The 27,242-nt window shown below is 39.1% G+C and overlaps 2 protein-coding genes across 9 annotated transcripts in view; one reads left to right on the top strand and one right to left on the bottom strand.

Moving 5' to 3' along the window:
* The window catches only part of LRRTM3 (leucine rich repeat transmembrane neuronal 3), a 141,974-nt gene extending 121,271 nt beyond the window's left edge, over nt 1-20,703 (top strand). The window contains exon 3 of the mRNA XM_050958321.1: nt 18,611-20,703. Within this exon, the coding sequence (XP_050814278.1) occupies nt 18,611-18,820 (210 nt within the window). The 3' untranslated portion in view covers nt 18,821-20,703. The remainder of the gene's footprint in view (nt 1-18,610) is intronic.
* CTNNA3 (catenin alpha 3) overlaps nt 1-27,242 on the bottom strand; it is a 941,808-nt gene that overhangs the window by 634,171 nt on the left and 280,395 nt on the right. The window lies entirely within an intron of this gene.

Genomic DNA, 27,242 nt, shown 5'->3' on the forward strand with positions numbered 1-27,242 from the left:
TGTCAAAATAAAACTACATAATCACGCCGATTTCAATTACTGTGGTAATTTGTTTCAAAATACTTGTCAACAAGTATATCTGTAACAATATAGGCACAAAAATTCCCCCAGGAGTAGAGTTTTAAAGAAACTCTTATGACAAACCAGTTCCTGTTTCTCTGCTCCCCGCCCCCACCACCCACACACAGCCAAGCCGGGGGCAGATACCAATAGTACCCTACCCCAGGGCCCAGCCATAAGCCTCCTCCAGCCAACACAGCTGCACCCCCTCGCAGCCCAGCCACAGCCCCGCCTTGCCCAGATACCCACACCCCCGCCCTCCAAAGCCCAGCTGCCAGCCCCCCTTGCCCAGATATCCATGTCTCCTCCTCCCCAGAGCCCAGCTGTGGCCCCCTTCAGCCCAGACACCCTACTACCCCAAGGATACAGGGATCCAGAGGGAGAAACAGCCTGATGCTTAGTCTCAGGCTTGTACAGAGTTTCCTGCACACTGCACTCTCCTTCCCCCAGGGTGGGCTGGGAACTGCAGCTGTCAGGAACCTCTAGCTCCCTCCCCCTCCCCCACCAGTATCTTCTATGTGCGAGCTGGGCTCTGCTGGGTCCAGCAGCCCCTAGTGGTGGCCAGAAGCACTGCAGCCTACTTCAGGGGGCAAGGGGAAGGAAATTCTGCAGGCACAATGTTAATTTCTGCAAAATTCTGCATTGCGCGGAATGCCACTATGCTACTTCCCCCAGAAGTAGTAAATGATATCAGAATTTGGCCCTATACATATAAATTTGACAATTTTACATTAAGAATATACTAAAGTATAATTTACACACTTGGCTTGATTATGCAGAGACAGCCCAAGGCCTATACACCACTAAAGTTCCTATTAAGCCCTCAAAATAGAGTTTAAGTGGTGCACAGGCCTTGTGACATTAAGAGGCAATCTCACCCTTAATGACTTATAAATTTCCTAGTGCTATAGCAAATATTTAGTAAACCTAATGATTGGGGCTATTTGCATTCAGATAGTTATCTTCACAACCAGAAGGGTTAGGAACTTTTTTTTAGTGTGAGCTTTGAGGGTTGGGGTCTTTTTTAATAAAAGTTTCACACTTCCCAAAAACAACTGTGATTTGCCTTTGGATTGCCACTCCATGGCTGATAACCTGTTGAGAAAGTGCTGTCAGCTCATGATGACTCTTTTTAAATATTTTATTCTATTCGTGCCTGGCTTTTGCCTTTTAGGTACATCTAGTAAATAAGCAGACATATAACGGATCTTACTTCTTTTGGGGTTTTGGTACTTCATGTGACTAGTTAGCAGTTTTAATGTTAAAATTGCAGCAGAGTTGCTGGCATCTTAAAAATTTTAAGTTGAAGGTTGAGAAGGTAAAAATAAAGAGAAGCTCAGTGTCTAGACATGCATGCCACAAGCACTTTTGCTTTATTTAGCGTATAACTGTGTGCTTCACATGGCAATATCTTAGACATTTTGCATGTGTTCCTCCATTGTTCCTAAACATTGCAATTTTGAAAGGATGGTCACAACAATTCTTATAAAATCTATAGAAGAGCTTAAACTTAGTTTCTCCTTCTGCTCAAAAAGGCATAGAAAATACTCAGTTCTCCAGGGCTGACTCATATTTTTAGAACTGATTAGTATTCTATACATTGGTTGAAATTAATAGTAAATAAAACAAAAATTAACTCATTTTCAAACTGGACAGCAATGAAAGGCAAGCATCCAATCAAGGCAAATAAAGACAAAATATGTTCCTGTCCCAAGAATGCCACATTCTGTATGTGAGGAAAAGAAGATTTTAGGGAAATCCCACTTCTCTCCATATTTTGCAAGACTGAAAGTCTGGCAGCCATGCACCAAATCTTGAGCAGTAACAAGAATCTGCAACTCCTGTTCTCTTAAATTCATATTTCAGGTGCTCAGCACCTCTCAGACTTTAGCACAGTACATTCAGCTGCATCTGTAGAACTCGCTGAAGTACGTTAGGGAGTCACTGAGATAGCAAAGAATTTATAGTTGAATGCATAATTCAAGGTCATCGGCATACAGATTAGCTATCTTTTCAAATATAAAAAGACTGAATATGGACTCTAAAAAAAAATAACTGGACTCAAATTTGGGGGATATTTTAGTGCAGATAGCTGTTCTTAATTTCCTGAATTATAATGTAGAGCTGACATTATTTCTTAGTGATTATGAAATAAACTTCTAACCGAACTGAATCACAAAGAAAACAAATTTTCCTTTTTTCAAAAAGAAAACGGAAAGTCACATTCACCATAGACAGCCTATCAAATTAAGGCCCCATTACACTAAAAATGATGTAATTAAAATGTTTACACTTCATTTTCACAATGTGGGAAATAGGCTTTTTTAAAAATTCTCTCTAATGAATACTGGGATAAACTATCATTAACCAATATTTTCAGTCTTGGATGCCTAAAAATAAACCTAAATGTTTGAAAAGCATAAGCCAATCTCTAGCTGAGGGGGTTCAGAAGAAGCTTCCCCTATGGGCTGTATATTTCATGAATGCCCACTTTAGGGTTTCTTTCATTTGGTACTGACCACTGTCAAAGACTGAGTATACTAGACTAGATGGATCATTGGTTTCAACAAGTGTGGCAATTCCTATTGTCCTAAAATTAGGGAAATAAACCTATATTTAGGTTCCTCAATGAAAAATATCCTAATTTTCCAAAATACTAAGTATTCACCCACAAGGCACATTTAAGTCAAAGGTGGGTGCAGGTACCCAGCACCCATGAAAATTCAGGGTACTTACGTAGGAAGCTGGATACGATTTAGATGCCTTACTTTGGACACTGAATTTCAAAAATGTTGACCTTTAATTTTGAACATAATTGCATAGACTTTTTTCTAAAGAAAATATCTCCCATCATACATTGCTCAGAATCAGAGTACACTGCCACGTGTTGATACAAAAGCTATATTTCAGGCTTACACAGTGGTGACTACATTCTCTGCATTACAAAGAGACAAAACATTTATGTTAAGCAGTGACCTGGCAGAGAAAATACTGTGTGTTACTACTGTATAAACTAATCAAGCAAGACCTAAAGCTGAATTTATACAGAATGAATATAAGCACGAAGATAGAAGCAGGCACTGAAAGAGCACGCAAAGCATGACAGAGAAAATTAAGCTCCCTCAGTATGAGCTTAAAATTCATCTGCTTCTCATATTGACATTTTTGTTGCCGTAGGGACAAATTCTTGTCCCTACACATATCCCAAACAAACCAGTTCTGCATAGGGGAATTCTGTAGGGATACAAGAATCCTTCTGCAGCCTGAAGATTTGCACTGTGATTGCAAAGTCACTGGTCATTATCCCCAAAAACTCATTTTGCACATACACAAATGGCGGTCGCTGGAACACACTTTAGCACAAGGACCTCTCCTCTGCTAGATTTGCCCCCTCTCTTTTCCTTGTGCAGTGGGACCACCCCAGTTACAGTGCCCATGGGCCTTACATGACTGTAGAGTTGGGCCAGACATATTCAGTATCAAGGCTGGTGCAAGGATGTTTCGCGCCCTAGCCGAAACTTCCACCTTGCACCCTCCCCCATTCCCGAACCCCTGCCCTGAGGCGCCCCTCCCGCAGCAGCTCCCCGCCCCACACCCTGAGGCACCCCCCCCACTCCAGCTCACTCCTGCCCCGCCTCCACCCCGAGCACGCCATTGCTGCTTCACTTCTCCCGCCTCCCAGGCTTGCGGCGCTAATCAGCTTAGGTGCCACAAGCCTGAGAGGTGGGAGAAGTGAAACAGCCACGGCAGCTTGGGGAGGAGGCGGGGCAGGGGTGATCTGGGGCAGGGAGTTCCCCTGCATGCCACCCCCCACTTACTTGCTGCAGGTGGCCCTCCCGGCGCCCCGCTGCCCCAGCTCCTTCTGCCTCAATGCCAGCGGCAACCGGGGTGGCTGAAGATCTGGCTGCCGCAGTTGCTGCCGAAGAAAATGCCACCCCCCAAATCCTAGTGGAGGTCACCTAAATGGTTGCACTGGCCCTGCTCAGTATAAAATAAGTGCGTGATTTCTACTTCCTTATCTGCTATTGTACCTGCAAATGCTGTTCCTATTCTAAGAAGGAAGAGCACAGTAACCAAAAACTAATATGCTGGAGTTGAAAAATTACTGAAACCTAGCAGAAGATGTGCCCCTCAGTGACACTATTTTAAAGCCCTGGTTTACTGCATGAGAGAAAAATTAGAGCAAGGTTAAAGTCTTTGGAGCAGTGGGAGAGAAATACTTTGGTATTGGATGCAATAAATAGGTATATCTAATAAAAGAGAAAAATGATGGGAACAAATAGAATACAGGCACACGTTCGCAAAAAGACTATTCAAAACTCTTTACTCCTATGGAATTTATTACCCTGTAATCAAGCCAGGCTGCGTGAAAATCTAGTTCGCACACACAAAATCCCATAGACTAAATTGGAAAAGTTTGCCTTCTGCATGGAAAACAATACAAATTCTTCTTCACAGCAAGCACTATAATTAAAATATATTGTGGCAAAGTACCTGTTTCTCCTCTGCTGGCTCAGTCCCCTTTTTCCTTGGAGACACAGGCTTGGGCAAAGTAAAGTCCTTCCCGGTCGCGCAGGGTCTGGCTGATCCTTTTCTCAGTCAGTCCCTTGCTCTGTTTTTCTCCCCTTCTGGGAAGAGTGCAAGCAGGGCTGGCGCTTCCATTGAGGCGAACTAGGCAATCGCCTAGGGCACCAGGATTTTTGGGGGGGCGGCATTTTGCTGGGGGTGGGGGTGGCAGGCAGCTGCTGCAGTCGTGCCTGCAGTGGGTCCGTTGGTCCGCGGCTTTGGTGGAGCTGCCGCAGGCATGCCTGTGGACAGTCCGCTGGTCCCGCACCGCTCCGGTGGACCTCCAGCAGACACTGCTGCAGCAGCTCCACCGAAGCCACGGGAGCAGCGCGCAGGGCGGCGAAATGGCCATGCACCTAGCACCGGTCCTGAGTGAAAGTCTTCCTGGCTGGAAGAGTTCAGAGTCTTGCAGCACCTACTCGCGGGCAGCTTCTCTCCTTCTCTCACTCCCCCCTGCTTCCCTGCCAGGGAGGGTTTAAAAAGGTCTCCACCAATTTGGGCCAGCTGAACCTAATTAGTTCCCTGGCAACCCCTGTTCTAGCTGAACCTTATTTCTCCATGGCTATCTCCCCTCAATAAATATGGAGAGGCCTTTTAGCCCCTCTGGGATTAATTACTACCCCTCCTTTGGTAGCTATTTGTCCTGGGTTTGCCACAATATTAAATGATCATTCTTGTTATTGGATAGAAGCTACTTATAATCCTTGAAAATTCAGTGTTGTTGTAGCCATGTCAGCTGCAGGATATTAGAGAGACAAGATGGGCAAAGTAATATCTTTTATTGGATCAACTTCTGTTGGCAAGAGAGACAAGCTTTCCAGCTACACCAAGCTACGGAAGATTTCTGTACATCTCGAAAGCTTGTCTCTATCACCAAAAGGTGGTCCAATAAAATATATTACCACTCCTACCTTGTCATTTCTTGAAAAGGTATTAGTTACTGCTTGAACTGGTTTGAAATATTTCACTGTAAAACAGAAAATAAACGACAGCCTTTATTTTCTTTTTAAAGGTACAACTAAAGCTGGGTGAAATTTGTGAAAAAAATTTCTGACAATCATGCAAAATTGTTTTCCAATTGATTTAGTGTAATTTGACTTTTTCCACCTTTTGGAATTTTGACGTTAAAAAGTTGTAAATATAGAAATATAGTTAAAAAATAACAGGAGACAGTGGTCGATCTCCAAAAGCCTCAGACCAAGATTTTCAAAGTTGACCAGTGACTTTTGGGTACCTCAATAATTAACACATTACAAGTGCCTGATTTTATGCTGAGCCACCTATCTTCTGAAAGTTTGACCCCTTTACAGTGTACAAAACTGCACAGCCACAAATTGAGATGTTCAAAAGTAACTTTGGTTCAACACAGGCATAAGAGCTAGGAGGGTCTGAGTTTTATTTTCATTTCTGTCACTGACTGGTCTTAATATTACACATATGTAGAACTTTATGACTGTAATTAAGGCTCTAATCCTATAAGGAGTTCCACATGCAGGATAAAGTCCCCCAATAGGTTCATCTATTCTGGATCCAAAGATCTGCAAAAGAAGGGTTATTTCGTATTCATACCAAGCAGCATACTACAGTGGCCAAATTAACCACAATAAAACAATAAGAGGTAATGCTTTTGGATCTTTACTGGAGCTCATTCAGTAGTTTGAGGCTTGCAGAAGAGCCAAGCTGTTAGCTTTTCCATTAGGGCTACCATCCCTTTCACTTCTCAAATGCCAAATTATAGTCTATATTTAATTTCTGTGCCATAGGGAGATTCATGTCAGGGGAGGGTAGCTTCATTTAAAATTAGACATTGGGGGAGGGATCACATGAGAAGAGCAATTTCCTACACCACCTACCTCCTTCCCAACCCTACCAAGGGAGACGCCCCTCCCCTGCATTCACTGAGGCTTCAAAGGGGTTAATTCAGTGGTTCTCAAACTTTTGTCCTGGTGACCCCTTTCACATATCAAACCTCTGTGTGTGACCCCACCGACCCCCCCTTAAAAATTGAAAACACTTTTTTATATATTTAACACTATTATAAATGCTGGAGGCAAAGCGGAGTTTGAGGTGGAGGCTGACAGCTCAAACCCCCAGTAATAACCTTGTGAGCCCCTGAGGGATCCCGACCCTCAGTTTGAGAACCTCTGGGTTAATTTAATTTTAGTACCCTGTGTCCATTCACATGCATGTGCTATTTTGAGCATTTCAGTTTTTACAACATAGGCTCATCCCAGATTCTGGACAAGCTCAAATGCTCAGTTCGTAGAGTATGTACATAAGCTATACTAAAGAAAAACTCACAGTAACTGTCTTCAGTTTGTGAGGGACCCCATGGAGCCAGTCTCTAGGAAACAGATACAATCATGGAGGTTAAGTCCATTAATGATTATTAGCCAGGATGGGTAAGGAATGGTGTCTCTAGCCTCTGTTTGTCAGAAGGTGGAGATGGATGGCAGGAGAGAGAGATCACTTGATCATTACCTGTTAGGTTCACTCCCTCTGGGGCACTTGGCATTGACCATCGTCGGTAGACATGATACTGGGCTGGGTGGACCTTTGGTTTGACCCAGTATAGCTGCTCTTATGTTCTAAGCTAAATGAACCCAAAGTTATGGAGACAGATATGAGTCAAGGAAGCCAGCAGAGTATCAGAAACCTGGAAAAATCTCTGACTGGATGAGCTCAGGCGTTTGGTCACAAGCTGAGGTAGTTCAAAAGTTTTGGATTTTTTTTAAGCGGAATTTTTTTATTGTTTCTTTAAGCAATCAAACACAGCAAGCAGCAAATATTTGGCCACACACTTCTGAAACTTCAAACCATATTCAGGTTTTGGCAAACTTTCAGCTTTTCAATTAAAAAAACCACAACAAATTTTAAAGGAAAGCAGACATTGTCCGTGATTTTTTTCTGCTTTTTAAAAACCCCTAGTTTTCGATCCAGAAAAAGTTTTGACGGAAAATATTTGTCCAACCCTTTTAATGAGCTGTAGTGCCTTTTAGCACTAGCTGATACTGAGAACCAGTGATACCTTGTAAAGAAGTTTTCTCAAAACTGGGTTTGTGCCGAGATGTGGAAGGTTTATTTTTCCCAGGGCCACCTGTGGGAGCGGGGGGGGGCAAATGGGGCAATTTGCCCCAGGCCCTGCAGGGCCCCCACGAGAATATAGTATTGTATAGTATTGCAATTGTTTTTATGGAAGGGGCCCCCAAAATTGCTTTGCCCCAGGCCCTCTGACTCCTCTGGGTGGTCCTATATTCAGGTTTAGGGTACCACTTGCCAAACTGCAACAAAACTGTTCAAAAATGTACACCAAGCCTCAAGTATTATTTCCAACATATAGGCACAGATTTTAATTACATGAACTGCATTATCCTGCATCATTCTCATCTGTCTTGACAGATGTGGTGTTAAATTTCTCTGCATTAACAATTCCAACTGAAATATGGGTAATAGTGCATCTTGCATTGGAAGCCAGATTGTATAATATTTTGTCTGTGTTCCAAATGGAGGTAGGAGCATGGCTAGGCATAAGAGATTGAGGGCCATATGCTACCTTCTGCTTCTGTGAGAAAAAGGCAATAGAAATCTGACTAAATAGGCCCAAAGGACAGAGAACAAGGGAGTGTCAGCACAGCCACATAGTTCTCCCTCCTCCTGGCCCCAAAGAATGTTTCCATGAATGTTCCTTGTTGAGTGGGCTGTGAAAGTTAGGAGGGAGCATGCTGCAGCTGGAGGCAGTGGGGCTGAGAGGTCTGCTTTTTTCTGCATCATCCCTGTTTAAACTTACAGGGATTTTCAACAAATTCATGCACGCCCTCTTAATGTTAAGGTAGGTGGCCCCCCAGCACTTATTTTTCAACTTGTCTTCTCCATTCAGTACCCTGACATTTACCTAAAACTATGGGAGATTCTGGGTCATATGTTATAAATTGATTAACTCCATTGGGCCTCTGTTCACATGAAGCTAATTTAGGGGCAAATCTTTCCCCCAGTATGTCTCAGGGCTTGCCTACACAGGGACACTATTGCAAAATAGGCTAGGGTGCGTGAATTTAAAGCACAATAGATCTTTCAAACTCCCCTGTAGACACTTATTTTGCACTGAGTGGGATGTGTTGTGTGGTTTTTTTTGAGGGTTGTGTTTTTGGGGGTGTTTTTTTGGTAAGTTAACAATCCATTTCCAAAGTGGCTTAAAGCTATATTGCAGAAAGGCACTTAAAGGATGTCTACACAGCAAATGCTGTGCATGGGCTGTGAAAACAGCACAACACAGGCTTCAGCGTGGATAGTACAAGCCCAGCATGGATCCTGGGTACCTACTCAGCTTGCTAGCCTGCTCTGAAGCCTGTACTGTGTTGTCTTCACTGCTATTGTTATCTGTGCTAGCTGGATTCAAGCTCAAGCCCATGTACAGCTTTTGCTATGTAGACATACCCTTAGTGCAGAATAAGAGTGTCCACATCACGAGCTAGTGTGGAATAATTATTCTTGGTGGCTATTTGTTTATGTAGACAAGCCCTGAGTAAGTCAATCAGAGATTCTGTAGGGGCAGACAGTGAGGGGGGATTCTCTCCCTTAAACCATGGACTGTTAGTAAGCCAATCCACAGCTTCATCAAAGAGATTTGGCTTCCTCAGCCCTTATGCCCCTGCTGCCCTCCACAAAGTAGCAGATCCTCCCGCCCTGACCCTACTTAATGCTGCACCTGGAGCCCCTGTCAAGCTATAATCCATGGCACATGGATATTCCTCGCAACCTGCAGAGGCCCCTAGCACCTTACCTGTTTGCAGCAGAACCACAGCTCTTCTGCTGTGCTGAAGGACTGTCCACAGGCTCTGCAGGATGTAGTCAGGATTTGATATTTAGAGCTTTGGTTAAGGATTGTAAATGGCCTGATAATTCCATGCTATTTTCACCACTTCTAGGACCATTAACAGCTCTAGTTATCTTGACCTAAGTGCTGCAATTTGCCAAGTGAATCACTTGGTGAGGAAGATGAATGTTGATCGGCATTAGCATTTTGGTCACAGTATTTTAAAAGTAAGCACAGTACCTCTCAGGCTCCCTATCTGAGATGGGAGAGAAATTACACTTATTAAAGAGGTGAAACATACTTCTCCCATGAACACACAGCTGGTCAGCAGACTGTGGCGGGAACCATTACTTTGCCTACTCCCTATTGCATTGCTCTGAGGAATGTGATTGTAGCTGTCCTTAACTAAGCTACATAAGGAGGTGTTGGGGAGTCATTTGTTCTTCCTTCACCCTCCAGTGGCACATAAAATGGGGCATAATCCATCCTTTGAGTATTTATGATTAAAAAAAGAAATAGATGGTTTACTGTTCAAGTGAAACTGACACTTGAAAATTACAGGTTTCAGAGTGGTAGCTGTGTTAGTCTATACCAGCAAAAACAATGAGGAGTCCTTGTGGCACCTTAGAGATTAAAACATTTATTTGAGCATAAGCTTTCATGGGCTAAAACCCACTTCATCAAATGCATGGAGTGGAAAATACAGTAGGCAGGTATAAATACACAGCACATGAAAAGATGGAAGTTGCCCTTAGATGTTGCAAACCAGATGCTATGAAAATATTGTAGGAAATAGATTTTGAATTGTGAAAGAGAATGCTCAATATTTTAATTTAAGAGCAAACACTAAACTTTGATGGAGAGGCTATCAAATGCTACTCAAGGATCTCTTCTTTGCTTGTTGCATTTGCTTCAAAATTCCTCAGTGCCTCTCAAGGTAAATTCAGTTCTATTATTTTAAGAAAAACACAAAAAGCTTTATACAATGTTCCACCAAGAATAAAAAGGCGGAGATGGCTGTTTGAAAGTAGAGGTGCATTTTTATGAGTAAACACATATGAATAACCAACCACATACTATATACTATGGTGCCGTCATCCTTAATAAGTATTTCAAATTAATCATTGAGAAAATAAAAAAAGATACACCTACAAAAATATAACTTTGTAATGGGCTTTACTGTTAGCCTTCAAGCTGGTAGAATGTGATCACATTTTCTCCTGAATATACTCATCTTCTAGAAGGAACAGTATCCTAAATATTTGGGTGTGTTTATGCGATACACATTTCATACACATGCAGAAAAGAAGCAATATATGTATGTATTTCCAACATATATGAACATTGCACTAAAGTTAGACACCTTTCACCTACACTTCCTCATTGATAGCATATACAACCTTTTTCAGTGATGGACTATAGCATGGGTCGGCAACCTTTCAGAAGTGGTGTGCCAAGTCTTCATTTATTCACTCTAATTTAAGGTTTTGCGTGCTGGTAATACATTTTAACATTTTCAGAAGGTCTCTTTCTATAATATATAACTGAACTATTGTTGTATGTAAAGTAAATAAGGTTTTTAAAATGTTGAAGAAGCTTCATTTAAAATTAAATTAAAATGCAGAGCCCCTGGACCGGTGGCCAGGACCTGGGCAGTGTGAGTGCCACTGAAAATCAGCTCGCGTGCCGCCTTCCAAACGTATGTCATAGGTTGCCTACCCCTGGACTATAGTATGCAACCAACTTTACCATTCGGTACCTCTATCAACTACTTTCTGTAACTTTCCCCATGTGTATGCCTGATATTCAATCATAAATCAAAGATCATCTTTTTAACTAATTAATCTTTCATAAATACAAAACAAACAAGGCATATATGATTTACATTCTTGTTTTTCTGTTAATGTTGATTGCTAATCCCAATCCCAATATGTTTGTTCCAAAAAATCAGTATGTGGGATGTTCAGCTTCCTATGAACCATTAAGTAGTTACAACATTTTTTCTAAATCTAATCATTATGCTACTTAATACTGAAAAGTATTATTAGGAATAGTTGAACAATTATGGTTCACTTCTAAGATCATTCACTTAGTGCCTACCTGATATTTTACATGACAGAAGGAATAACTCACTTCTGTCATATAACACACGGAAATAATTAAATTCTTGATTAAGTTTAAACACATGCTTGAAAATTTATAAAATGAAAATGTTTTCTAATCTTAATGTGTCATCAAGAGAAAAATTAAGATTTTTCTAAAATAAAATGCAATTCATTTAAAAGGTCAAACACAATAATTAAACATTCTGCAGGATTATGATAGATATTGGGATGATCTGAATTTCAGTAAATTTCTTCCTTCAGAGTGGGATAGATTAATCACATTTATAGTTATAAAAAGAACTGTAAAATAATAAATCAAAACAAAAAAGTCCTTGTGCTAAATTCTAGACCTTAAACCTGCAACTGGATCTGTGGAGTGGAGGGGTGCATCTCTGCCCATACAGAGGGGCTCCATCCACATGGAGCTGGATCAGGGCCTTAGAGAATATTTTAGTTAATATGTACTTATTGACCAGATTATATCACGAACTGTGAGGTAAATCAACAATCTATTGTTTAAAATATGCAAAGCAAATATGTTAAATAATGTAGCAGTAAACAAATCTGCTGTGGTATTTTCCATTTCTAGTGGATAAAACGTGCATTTCTCCAGAGAGGAGCCCATTCAGGTACCTCTAGAGCTATAGAACCTTGGTTCTTGACCAATTTTGTCTTAGTGCAAAGCAACTAGACACCTTGGTCATTCAGGTATATATTTGGGGTGTGGAAGAATTTACTGAACTCCAGTTGAGGGCAGGGGATAAACCCTTTCAGAATCTGACACTATAATCTGTGATGTCATGGCTATTGAAGAGGCTAATACGGAGTTTAAGGAAGGATTCAAATAGGGTGTTGAAATTTAGGGATCTGCTATGTGGGACAGAGATTTGACCTCCTGACTCTCAGACTGTCAAAAAATAAAGTGAAAGGAAGCAAATGTGGGAAGTCTGAGATGCCCAGTCAAGCAGTACAGACTGGGCTAGTGTCAAGGCTACTGGTGCCAGGCCACTCTTTTTTCATGGGGAAGGGAGTAACCTCAGGAAAGGATATTTCAGTTCACAGCAATGTCAAATGTATTATTGAGGTTCCTCTGGTGAAATAGAATCACATTTATTCAGAACTGGATTGGTTACATCCACAACTTTGTCTGAAATAGGAGCCCAACAGATTTTGTCTATTAGTGCTAGATTCCAAATAGAGGGGTATGCTGACTCCTGTTGGGGAGGATAATTTAGTGGGTTGTGTGTTAAACTCTTCCTGTTTATCCCTTTCTTTGGGATCCAGCAAAGAGGTACAAAAGATATGGTGACTGGATGTGCAGGCATAATATTGTGCATTTGACCCAGAAGCAGGTGGCCAATTCGTCTTGGAAACTCACTGCTGGGCATCAGCATGAGATAGCTCTGCACTGGCATGAATGGAAGGGAATACTACAGGGAACAGAACATGATAGCTGATGTTTGGATTTGTGAATATTGAGCCCAGAGATGGGCAGTCATTTTCCCTGGATGTTCACATCTGAGCCTTGATGACAAGGTGAATTCTGTAAGGGGGATGACTTAATCATTAGGGAACAAAAATATTTAAGGTAGAGCCAGGATCTTTTCCCAGATATGGCTGTAAACTAGTCTGAAATGCTGCTTCAAAGGGAACGGTGGGAGCCAGCAGGCCACCACAGGTTCATAAGGCCATATGAGTGAATCATTGGGAATGGGAGGATCAGTAATTACCCCACCAAAACTATATTTAGTACCTGAGTTATTGAGGGATGTTGGGGTACACCTCTCTAACCAGGAAGCAGATATATTTTTGGCTCATGTTGAGGGAATTGTTAATTATCTGGGAACTAGGCTGGGAGCAGGCAGCCAAAGTATTTGGTGGTGCCTCCTTATGACAGGTATCCAAAGCAGGTATTCATTCCATAGAGCATTTGGTTCCCTGATAAGTTTATTTCCACTTTTAGTTTAAGGGAATGTATCCCCTAGAGAAGCTGGGGAATGGGATTGCTGTTCCAGTCATTAGGAGTCACAAAGACACAACTCCCTTTCCCCAGCCCTTATATGAGGGAGGGCAGTGGGATCAAAACAACGGGCTGGAGACCAGCTGTTGGGGGAGTGGAGCAACAAAATCCTCTACTAGGTGGAAATGATGGAGGAAGGAATCATGACTTGCACTATGCAAGTTATTGCTGGATGATTCCCAGATGAATTAAGTTACTCAAGATGTGGCCTAATTAAATGAGTCCAGGACAATGTAATTTCCTGCAATGCAACATAATTCAACAAATGTTGACCCTCTCCTGACAGAGTAAGTGTTTGATTGAATTACATCTCACTTTTCCAAAAGGGTGATGTCTCCACATCAAGGATTACTTGACTGTCAAGATTACAATATGTGGGAGTTTACACTGTGGATTCATTACAGATTTACTCTAGTTCTCACATGGTAACTTCACTTGATTGTCCTTTGGGTGCCCCAAGCTTCACAAATAAAATGAACCTTAAAAGGAATGTTGTCATTGTAAAGCTTATACACATATAATTTTTTTAAAGATTTCTTTTCATGTGGGTGTAAAGTCCCCATGCCTTGAACTGGTTAGATATAGACAAAAATTTAATTAGTGAGCACCTATTCTGTACCTGAGTCACCCTTGATACTGCAAGACACAGAAAAAAGACAGGGGAGTTAGGCCTGAGTTGCAATTCAGCAGTTCAGATAGACAGCTTAATAAATTGTTAGTGGAGCAGAGAAAGTCCATCGGATTAAATTTAATAAACAAGGGAAAAAAGGTTACTTATCTTACAGTAACTAGAGTTCTTCAAGATGTGTGATTCCCTACTTGCATTCCACCGCGGGGGTGTACTTGCACTCCATGCACCTAAGACTGGATTTTTTTTTTATTAGCAGCCCAGACCAACTGCCTCTTTAGTTCCTTCTCTTGCACAAATCACCTTAGGAAAAGATCTGAAGCAAAGCAAAAGGAGGGTGGGTTATGGAACCACACATCTCAAAGAATTCCATTTACTGAAGGGAATTAACCCTTCATTTTTCTTTGAGTAATAGTCCACTGCAGGTGACTCCCAAACAGTATTCATCCAGGTGGAGTGTGTAAGGAACAATGCTACACTACAGACTGCAGGACTGCTGTAGAAGTCCATGTCCACAGAAGAGACCTGTATCCCAGTGTAAAGTCTAGTAAAGTTATGCATGGAGCCCACAGTGCTGCTCCATAGATCCCCAGGAGGGGAACACCCTGAAGAGAAGTCTGGCCTAGTGGATCCTCACACTTTGAGGTGAAGAGGCTTCATGAGTTTATAGCAAAGGAGGACCCAATCTGAAATTCATTTAGAAAGTCTTTGTGAGGAGATTGCTTCCCCTTCATCCATTCAGTGATGGAAACAAAGTCTTGGAGACTGAAGGGTCATGTCCTTTGCAGGTAGAAAACTAAGATTCGACAGACATGTCAAGGTATTTTTCCCACTTTGAACTTTAGCGTCCAAAAAGTAGGGACCTGCACGTACCCTTCTAAGCTTAATTCCTAGCTTAGATCTGATAGCGCTGCCACCAACCAGAAATTCCAGTGTCTGGTACACTCCCTGTCCCCCCAAAATCTTCCCTGGGGGACCCAAACCCCTTGGGTCTTAAAACAAGGAGAAATAAACCATTCCTCCTCCTTCCCCCTCCCAGACTTTCCCTGAGAGGTACACTGATCCAAACTCCTTGGATCTTAAAACAGAGAGGAATTAACCTTCCCCCCACCTCCTTTCCCCCCACCAATCCCCTGGTGAGTTTAGACCCAGTCTCCTTGGGTCTTAAACAAGGAAAAAAATCAATTCGGTTCTTAAAAAAGAAAGCTTTTAATTAAAGAAAGAAAAAGTAAAAATTATCTCTGTAAAACCAGGATGGAAAATGTTTATAGGGTCTTCAGCTCATATAGACTAGAGGGACTTCCTCCCCCTTAGCCTGAGATTAAAAGTTACAGCAAACAGAGGTAAAACTCCTTCCAGCAAAATACACATTCACAAGTTAAGAAAACAAACATAAGACTAATCCGCCTTTTCTAGCTAGTACTTACTATTTTGAACATGAGAGACTGTTTCAGGAAGATTAGAGAAAGACCTGGTTGCACATCTGGCCCCTCTTAGCCCCAAGAGCGAACAAAGAACAAAACAAACAGCACAAACAAAGACTTCCCTCCACCAAGATTTGAAAGTATCTTATCCCCCCATTGGTCCTCTGGTCAGTTGTCAGCCAGGTTCACTGAGCTTCTTAACCCTTTACAGGTAAAAGTGACATTAACCCTTAACTATCTGTTTATGACACATGCAGAGAATGGTAGTGTGAGGTTAAGCTAGAAAACAGGCAGGTGTTTGACATGAACTATGTGGAACTGGGAGGGAACCTTCTGAATGAACTTGGGGTGTAACATCAAAGAAACCTTATCCTTATGAAAGGCTGTGATGACCCTGGGCTCACCTACTCTTCCAGCAGAGGTGATAGTACTCAGGAAGGCAACTAAGGAATGCTAGTGAATCTGTGGACACTGAGGGGTTCTGTCTCAGACCACGTGTGGTAGAAAGGTCTTAGAGAGTAGGTCTGTGCCTTCCCTTATACCCTCAGTTCAGAGCATGAGGCAGCACCAAAACTGCAAATAAAAAATTTCTGGTCTTAGGCGCATGTGCACCCGCACAGTGATATACACATAGGGACCATCATTCAAAGAACTAAAAGCTAAAACTTAGTACATGACCACAGAGTACAAAGCCCACATTAAGTATGGACCTAGACTAGAACACCAATAGCAAATTAATCAGGTAGTGAGGGCGCTAGCCCCTGCACAATGCAAAAAAGTACTGCTATTTGCCTTATGGCTAAATGGTACATGTATACACTCATAGTCTCATGGTAGGAGGAAGCAAAAATGCAATAGAGGTAATTCCCTTAGTTCCACCTAACTGAACCAGAGAAGTCTGATTATTCCTCAAAGCCCAGGAAAAGGGTCAATTAAGCCAAGAGCTTAACAATGTTCCAAAAAAAGGATTAGAAATATATATGATAGTGAAAGCATCCACAGGTATATAGGATAATTAGCAGCACAGCACAGCACTAGTAATGAAAACCAAAAAGAGTGACACAGGAAGGATATATTTTTCATTAAAATCTAAGAGACTATGAAGACATTTCTACTAGGATTCAATTCCGTATTTATGTTTTGTACTTTGTTACATGTCCTTTAGGGAACAGAGCATATGCAAAATTGCTTGAATTACTTAAGTTTTGACTATATAAGGAGTACAAGGACAAGATAGTGACAGAGTATAAAAAACGGGGGAGGGGGATGGAAATCACTCTCTCCAATATTAAGAATTACATCTGACTGGAGAATAAATATTGTAAATTGACAAATCAGTCTAATTTTACATGTTTTCCTAATGTCATATAAATGTTGAGGAATCATTTAAGGACCATTCCCAATTCACTATTCCCAAAGTGGAAGTTAATAAAAAAACTAGGAGCTGAATTAAACCCTAAAATCAATGGGACTTAAGTATATTCTTAAATACTTTACTGAACTGGGGCTTGCATTCTGCAGTCAGCACCAAATTTTTACTCATGCTCCCACTAACAATAAGTTTAATGCCTTCAGGATTTTATTTTAGCCCTACTTTAAAAAAAAATGAGATCAACCAAAACTTTTGAGTGATAGACAAAAAGCATGTACCACAGGCCATAATAAATGAGTTGCATAAGATTTAAAACTATGCTGAAAAAGGGACTTTTTTTTAGTAAAAAAAAATCATTTTTTAGTGGTAAATTTTACTGCTCTTACACATTAATGTTTTCTGAACCCTGTCCTCTTGTTGAAATTATTCTAAAATACAGCATCCCCAGTACATCAAGTTGTTACTGCAAGGGGGAAACATTCATGCTTTTTATTATTTCAACCATTTAATATTTGGAATGCTTTTAGAATTAAAAAAAATAAAAAATATCACATTTGGTCAACAGCAACCATCAGTAAATATAAGTCTCTGTGTTGGAATTATTTTTATATTTAATTCTATAAAGTTCCAGTCAAGCTTCAAAACAGGTTTATTTTAGAGCAGAAACAGAACAATAAAAGTGACAAACCTACAAGCTGTTCTCTGTGGTGTACATAAAATGCAAGTTGATAGCTGACAAAATCTTTAAAAAAAAAAATACTATACAGGCATTACTCATATCAACCATTTTTCTATAATCATTTTTTGTATTTTTCATCCTTCAGATTTATATTATTAGAGAGAGAACTGCTAGTAGAAATGTTTATAATTTAGATCTATATTCTCTTCATCTCTGGTCTGAAATATATTTGTGATAACTATATATGACATTCTTTGAAATCGTTATGAAAATAGTCAAAAAGAAAAAATTTAAATGACATCCTAATTTATATGAAATAAAGTGGGGGGGGCTCCAACTGTAGGGATAAAAATAAGGAAATATAGCTATTTCTTCAAATAGGCCTTTCACCTATGGAAACCTGCTGGATTCAAATCTATCCTTAGGTCATAAATAGTAATAAAGTGGTAACCTGTAATAGATATTTATCCACATTGTAAAGTTGACACAAAATCTGATGCAAGTCTGGAAATGTCCACTAGTCACTTATTTGCAGCTGGACAGCTACGTAAATCCCATTTAAAATATTCCATGTCTTACCAATTCGGTAATGTATCTTCCCCATCCCCTATACATTTTTTGTGGTTTACATTTTGCATTTGCTAAATATATTACGAAAGGTTATTTGCCTTGGTTTGCATTTTTAAGGCACTTCTGTGGCTCCTCTGCCATACCCAAACTTTCACAAACAAATCCTGAGGGCCCAGCACTAGGCATCAAGGATTATGCCAGTAAGATTTGAAAAACACTGGCAAAGGTGTGAAGGGAAGTTCTCACAGGAAGCACTATTCTTGGCTCTAGCCAATGTTTTTAGATGTTCACTTTCATCACCATCAAATTCACATCACAAAAGTTAATTATGTCTTATGCTAACTGACTATTTTTCATATCCATTTTTCCCCAGATACCTTTATCTATGAATGTGTCAACATTTCTCGCCTATGACCAACCCACAATAAGTTACTGTGGTGTACATCATGAACTCCTTGCTCATAAGCCCTATGAATCTAATGCACAGGAAGAAACAATGGAAACACACCTAGAGACTGATCTGGATCTCAGCACAATAACAACAGCCGCAAGAATCAGTGAACACAGTCAGCAGCTAGCTTAACTGATTTCATTTGTAACAGAGGACTGCAACCAACCTATGTAACTTGAAGGACAAAAGAGGAAGATATTCTGAAATGGTTTCCAAAACCCCTGTTTAATTAAAAGAGAACTAAGAGTTACACTAAAGACATGAATTGTTTCAAGTCTACAATTTGTAATTAGCTAAGTTGTGCAGTATTTTTGACATAAAGCAGAGTATGACCCTTGAAGCAAATCTTTTTTCAAAATTCATCCTACCTACCTGTAAAAACTGTACAGATCTAATGTATTTTTCATATTGTAAAATTTCAATTACTGAGAACAGCTGGTATATACAGTACCAGAACTGAATTACATCTCACTTTACAAATTTCAGTTTCTAAAGTTTTAAATTAACAAAAATTATTTCTTGTGTTATTCAGTTACTCAGTTTTGTAGGGACAGTTTTGTTACTGCTTTTGTGCCCAGAAAACTTTACTCTAAAATTCTGTGTTGTGCAGAACATGCACAATTTTTACCATGCTTACCATGTAGAATTTTATCTACTTGTACCCGAAATAATACATTAACTAAAAGAAGGGTTTAATTGTTCAAACTTGTGAGAAGTTCTTCAATTACATAGACAAGTTTTCTTATAAATGAAAAAAATCACAGAATTTTTAACAGTTCTTCTCAGACTTAACTGTTGCCTTGAATTAACAGCCTGTGAAAGTTAATTCTAAAGCAGTGAAATGTAACGATAAAGAGGGATATTTTAACAACACATTTCTGAATGACTCATTATTTTATTCCTTTGTATAGTACTGTATTAAAGAAAAAATGAACCATGGATAAAACAACACTGGAGACAAAGGCAGTAACCACAGCAATGAGGTTTCATACACTTACAAGATGCAGCGGTTAACCGACAAGAATACAGTTTTGTTAAGTTTCACCATACTGCAGGATAAAATGGGTGGGTAGCCATAACTGTCAGCTGTCTCTTTACAAGATTTGCACTGAAAGTAATCATCCACCCCCTCAGATGCATCTGATTTTTATTTTAAAATTTCATTCTACATATTAGGATTCATTTTCAAAACTGTCTTGAGGATGAGCCACACACATACACACACACACACACGCACACAAAAAATCAGTATGTTTCCTTTTGCCTCCCACATAAGATTTTGAAAAAACTGTCGGAAGTTGACAAGCAGTTTATTAGGGCCAAAACCTACTGCCATTGAAGTCAATTACCATTGACCTCAGTGGGAACAGGCCCTCCATTATTTGTCCTTTCTGTGCAGAGCTATACCACTCTTAGCATTTTCTAATTGTTAAAGATACAAAAAACTCAAAAGCAGAAAACACCCACTTTGTTAAAAAGATAAATAATTTGGAACAAGAGGTAAAGATAAATAGCCCTTCAATGTTCTGATAGATTGTTAAGAAAAAAAAATGAAATATAAAAAAAATCAAATCTGTAATAATTCTGAGAGCCCATAATATGTCTACCATTTAATCTATGGATTGAAGAATTCCTACATCTCATTCTTCTGTTTTAAAGCTTCAAGGCTTCTATAATCACTGTCCCGAGACAGCATTTCTTGCAATACACGCATGTGGTAATCATGAAAGATTACACAGATTAGAAAAAGCATATGCCATGCTGACTTGGTGAAAAATAGAAAAGAAACACAAGAGCCTTCCAAAGGTTAAAACAAAAAAGAGTTTCATACAGTAGTAGCAACTTTTTAAGACATAAAGATAAATTATATAACCACAAATCTATTTTTGGATGTTTCTCCCAACATATTTTAGTGTGGCATCACAAAATGAGAATTAAATTTAAAATTGCAATTCAATTGTTTGTACAAATGTATAAAGCAACTATTATAGGAAAAATTCCTTTAGAATATTGTATACAACGGACTCTACATTCACTATCTTTTAAGTGGAAACAAAATGTCAAAATAGAGTACATTGTATCAGTAATTTATTTAGCACCTCCGATTTTGTAACATTTTGCATAAATTATTTGGTATTCAAAACATTTTATTTGTCATATTTAAGACACATCTTAACCATCATATTTTTTCAGTTTCTAATTTCTTTACTGCACTGATCTGGTGAATTCCTGGGTTTCTGATCATCATTCTCTATTTTGGAATTTTACTATGCAGAGTTTGAAAATATATATTCAGCTAATTATAAAAGGGCACAAAACACTTAGCTGCAGGCCTGAAATATTAAAATTATATTTGTGTGGGAAGAAATTACTTCCCATTACTTCACCGTTATGGCTTTAGGTTTCACATCCAGCTTTGTTCTGATGAATATGGATGGTTTAACTGGTTGGGGTAAAATAAGAACTGATCTTTTGGGAGGAATGGATGTTCAGTTACTAAATCTCTCTTACTCTTACTGCTACCTTCCATGACCATTGTGACCACCTCTGGCCCATTTCCCCTGGAACTTTTATGGAACAAATGTAGGGCTCAGACTTGCTGACACTATTTTGAAATTGCTGCATGTTCAGAGATGTGATGTGTTTCTGACTCTCAGAGTATGAGACAATATGCAAAGAAAACATGGAAGAGCCTATCACACACGTAGGGTCTGTGTATGTGAAAATTTAGTTCATAGCAAATTGGGGTGTGAATCTACCCAGAATTAGTCTCCTGAACTCTAATTGTCTGTGTGGACCTTGTTGTATATTAACAGTTAGTTAATGCACTTGGATAAGCTTTTAGACCAGATGATCTCTCAGCAATAAGGAAAGGGACAGCTGATTTTCCTATGCCAAAAATGGGGAAATCATATGAACAAGCTAAGATCAGAAAATATTTTGGGCCCTTTTATCTTCTGCCCTCAGGAATGGAATCATGATCCACTATTTCTGCAGTTCAACAGATAACCCTCCTAATTTGAATCTGACATTAGGACAGGGGTATGAGTAGATAAATTATTTAAAGGGCTGGTGCAAAACCAGATCCAATAGCAGCAGTAATTTCTACAACACTTGCAACCAGTGTTGATGTTTCAGCTGGTGTTTCAGCACCAGGAGTTATAATAATGGATGTTACCATTGTTGACCCAGTTAGCAATCCCAAGGTCACTGTGCTCTATAACTTCTCGCTGAGCATGCTGGTGCTAGATGATCAAGAGATTCCTGGTAACCCTCCAGAAGGTATCCACAATTCCTCAATGGCCTGAGAAGCTCTACTAAAAACAACATGATGGTAAAACTTCAACAAAACCAAAACACTTTGATCTGATCCAGAACCCACTGGAGACAATGGGCGTCTTTCCCTTAACTTCAGTATGCTTTGCGTCAAGCCTTTATATAGGTGTAATTACATCAATAATTATGTGGACTAGAATTTATAGTTATATAACTCTGCCATATACAAATTAAAAGGAATTATACCATTATCACGTTTAGTTCCCTTCTAGAGAAGCAGAAACAACTGTATTCATCATACGTGAAAGAGGATATTGGTCATTTGAAATATGTGTCATGTGGAGGCAAAAAAGATTATGCCAGTTCTTAAAAACGTAAGTAACAAGATAAAGTTATTAAAGTAAACCCAAGTAAGACCACAAAAATCCTGCGAAAACATTTAAACTTTAAGAAAAAAAACAAACATTGAAGGAACCTGAAAACCCGTACTGAAAGGGATTTATAATGTTGGAAAATGGTGACATTTCTACCCTTTTCCTAATACACATGCAATCTCATACAATCTTACTCTCTTCTTGGCATTTACTTTAATTGTTAGCTACAGCAACAACAAAACAAACCTCAGCCTAAGAATTCTGTTGAGCTTAACTGTTCTGATATTTGTTTTCTGCTGGACCTCTCTTGTCACGACCCCTGGTCCTGTTTGCCTGAAAGAGGCTGAAACCCTTTATCCTTCCTGGGTAAAAGCTAATTGGACTCTCAAGTGATCTGACAAAGTAAATCAACAAAAATAATTTTGCACCTCTTGCAGGGTCCTAGCATCTGGTATTATGTAACTCAGAAGAGCAGCCCCAGTATTCCTAAAACCTGCTACCCTGTTACAAAAGTCAATGTACATTTTCTAAAACCAGTAAGACATTCAAAGCCTAGGGGCCACAATACAGTAATCCAGGAATCAGTAGGAATTCAGGAACTACTACTGCATTCAAAGGGCGATAAACATATTGAATACATTAACATGGAAAGTGACTGTCACAATGTAAAAGAGTCCAAAAAATACCTAGGCTGTTTGAGAAGGGGACTAGTGGTCACACTATGATACACTTTGAAGACACATGTGTGAGACTAGACAGCTTTCCCAGTTCTTAAAACTTCCTACTTTATATATGTGTACAATATGTATTTCAGTACATTTAACCACACATTTCAGCAGTTTACAACAAATGAAACACTTCATATAAAATGGACTGTACAGCACCTTAAATGGCTAAATGTATTATTACGTACTTGCCAACAATCTCCCCATATTTCCCGGTATAGTAGGTTGGGAGGGAGGAAAGCGTTATTTGGCATGTTTCGCAGCTGTGTGTCAGGTGTCATTGCAATAATTCCATCCCCATAATTCTCATTAGGTCTTCTGTTCACCAGAGAGAGGAAATGCTGCCTCTGGACATGTCAATAATCAGAGCCACTTTTACAGCTTTTCCAAGGCACATAAGAAATACCCAGGGGATGCCACGTCATTGACAAAGTAACCTAAGCAAATTTAGTTATCTCAAGAATTAAAGACTTGAGGGGGGCATCTCTCATGCATTGGCGTTTGTTGCACAGGCTCATGACTGTGCTGATAATGAATGTGAAAGAGAGAAAATAGATTTTATAGACTAACAGCTCTTCAACTCAAGTCATAGTTTGAGTTGAATGTTCATTACAACGGCAGTCATCCTACGACTTGCTGTGTCTAACCCCAAAAGAACTACCATCCATTCAGCTGTTCATTTGTGTTAATTAAATTAATTTAAAATGCCATATTTAAAAAAACAGAACAATGTAAATGTTATTTATTCCAGCATACTAACTGTACACATCTTATCAATATAAAAAACAGTCCAAAGGAGTTAGCAGCTAAGAACACTACTATCCAGACCCTAGATTTCTCTGCCACTGATAATAAATATGCAGAAGGATCTAGAGATAGTGATGTACTAACCGTGGCTCTCAGGGGTTCTCTGGAGCTCCCTGTTATTATTTTGTTACAAAATGTAAGTGAAGGTAGGAAGGATTTCTCTGCCATTGATATAGTTCACTTCCTTGCTAAATCATCTTTGTCAGTTATGAATGGCCTCTGCAGTCTTTAAAAGACTTGTAAATGTTCTCTCTTTGGCATACAGCAAATTGTCCAAGTGCAAAGTATTTTTTAAGCATACCTCAGTTAGGAGATTTCTGAACCCCTCTACAAGGACTTCTCTCTTTTGAAATAGATGCATGCTTCTCCCAACACAAGCTGAACCTTTCAGATATATTTTCAATAAACTCTGCGTATTTTTCAGGAACAAAGTACATCTCTAGCAAGCATACTTACTATAAATGTGTTTGTTAAGTGGTGCTGGCTCCGTCCCTAATTCTAGTTCAGAAAAAGTGTTTTATTTAAAATAAATTAACAGATTTTATAGCAGAACGATATTAAACTACTTTTAATTGTTATATTTGACACCTAGCGACCACATGTGGGGGGATGGTAGTCTGTTAAATTCAGAAAATTTATGGATTACAATCCAAATTTTTAGATTTTATCCAAACTGAATCCAAACTCTGAACCACTACAGATTTACCACTCACTATTAGAATTCCCTTCTGAGATGTTTATAAATTTTAGTGCTACACAAAACCAAAGCATTTACTTATCAGTTTTGTCAATCCCACTGTACCAATTAACACGAAAATAATCCCATGTCATTAAGTGCTGCCATACATTTGTAACATACATTTTTAAAGGAATTTTTAATATTAGTCAATGCTAGTACGTTCAAGAACCTCCTCTCTCTCCCCACTACCCCTCCCTTACAGGCTTGACTGTTTGATCCATATTTAAGGAAGATTCTTGTGAAAATGTCTCAAAATGTTTCTAACACTAAACTGAACTGACAGTGTTAATATAAAGTAACTAGGTCAAAGTCTTTTTTCCTGCTCTGGTTAATTATGGACTCTTATTGATTATAAAGTTTTAGAATATATCAACATTAACACCAGCAGAGTTCATGATTAATGTTACTTTAATGAATGCCAAAGGAATTACTGTACTTTAATGTTTTGCTGCTAGAATGTTACTGAGAATTTGTATATAAGCTGAAAATGCAGTGAGTACAACTGTTAAAATCCCATATGCAGTGGGGCTTATATTCTACTTTATCAACATCAATTTTGTAGATAAATAAGTAACTTCTAAAACCTGCCTCTTTAGATGGTTAGCTACAATGGAGCACAGGCTGTGTGCCAGTAAATGAGCCTGCAACATTGAATTAATTATAACTAGTCCTATTACATTGTAGACCTAATACATTCATAATAATGGACACTTTCAAGTGTCACCAATTTACATATTACATATGTAAGAGGAATAATTTACAAGTGAAAATTAATTAATGTTAAATTACCATGGAATTTCTGTGGATACACATTACATCCTTATTAATGTCAAATAACCTCAGTATGACTTATATTACAGCAATAAACAGCAAAGGAATTCAGGATGTTTAGTTATCCTATGCAAGTGATTTTTCCAAGCTTCAGCTCTACAGTATCTACCTAATAACAGTAAGACGCTTTTTATTCCATAAGAAATAAATTCTTTATGGTTGACAGTATTCAACAACTACTCAATCCATAGTCTAATCACAAAATGATTGCAGCAAGGAAATATATTTCAAAGTCAGATAGTTTAAGACTTTGGATATACTAATGCTGTGCTCCTTTGAGAAGGAAAAACTCTTCAATTAGAAAGAATATTCATTAATAACAAATTAAGTGTCACTCCAGCACTGTATACTTCAATCATTTCAGTAGTTTTATACCAAAGTATGTCATAAATGAGGCACGAAAAGCTGTTAACTGAGTCTTTCACAATGAATATATTTTGTTGCCATCTTGTCCTTTCAATAGAGATAATGAACTGAGTTATTTCCTTAGTAATTATGATAATATAACTCCCTTTTTGCCCTTTTGCATTTTGTTATTGATAGTTTTATTTTTTTAGCACCAGGCTCAGATTTTTTAAAGGTACTTATGCATTGCTGTGCTCACCATTGCAATGCTTAACTGACTTATCCCTGATCTACACTACAGAATGACTTTAGTATAACAACGTCGCTTGGGGTGCGACTAATCCACAGCCCTGAGCAACATAGTTATACTGTCCTATACGGTGGTGTAGACAGTGCTATGTTGGTCTTGCAGAGGTGGATTAACTAAGCCCATGAGAGAAGCTCTCTCCCGTTATCTTGAAACATCTTAATGAAAGTGGTACAGCAGCTCAGCTGCACCGATGCAGCGTTTTAAGTGCCGTTTGAAACAGATGTCTCCTTTTCAAAAGGAATTTAGTCACTTAGGACCCTAAACCCCTGAGTGCCTACATCTTTTTTGAAAATGAGACTTCTGCTTCTGAGTTAGGCATTGCAACAGTTAGTGCAACAACACACTGATACCTTTAAATATTTAAACTCCACATCTTTAAACTCCCACAGTTAGAACAAACCTTACTCACAGTGTCCCTAAAAACGGTTCCTCTTTTCAGGAAAAGCAAAAATACAGCTGTTATTTTCAGATACAACAAAAACCATTTAAAAATGTGTAAATAAGATGCAGGGATTTTTCTTCTGGTCTATCACTTTAGTTTTATCAAGATGGCTTCTAGTTCTCCTCGTTTTACTTTCAAAACTTGCCTCCTTCTCCTAGGTGTCACTGTCAACTAAGAATGCTGGAGAGGAGACATTCACACTGGGTTAACACAGCCAGAAAAATATATCAATTGATTGTCAGCTGTCATTTCCAAAGCAGAAAAGTTTTGTTCCCAAGTGAGCACACTATAGTTTGTCTGACCCAGATGACAATTTCTTTGCAATATTAAAAAAAAGAAAGAAAAAAACACAAAAACACAGTAAGATTATTTTTGTTTGTCTGTGTGTGTGTTTGTTTGTTTACAAGCAAGGATGCAGGCAGTACTGCAGAAAAGTATGTGGGGAGTGATAGTGGATCACAAATTAATGTGAGTCAATAAGATGATGCTGTTGTAAAAAAGGTAAATGTAATTCTGGAATGTATTAAAGGTGTGTAATAGGTAAGACCCAGGAGATAATTGTCCTGCTCTACTTAGCACTTGGGCATCCTCAGCTGATTTATAGGGGTCCAGTTTTGGGGCACCCCACTTTCAGGAAGTGAACAAATTGGAGAAAGTCCAGAGAAGAGCACCACAAATGATAAGAGGTTTAGAAAACATGATGTA

The sequence above is a fragment of the Gopherus flavomarginatus genome, chromosome 6, assembly GCF_025201925.1.
Source record: "Gopherus flavomarginatus isolate rGopFla2 chromosome 6, rGopFla2.mat.asm, whole genome shotgun sequence".
Classification (NCBI taxonomy): Eukaryota; Metazoa; Chordata; order Testudines; family Testudinidae; genus Gopherus; species Gopherus flavomarginatus.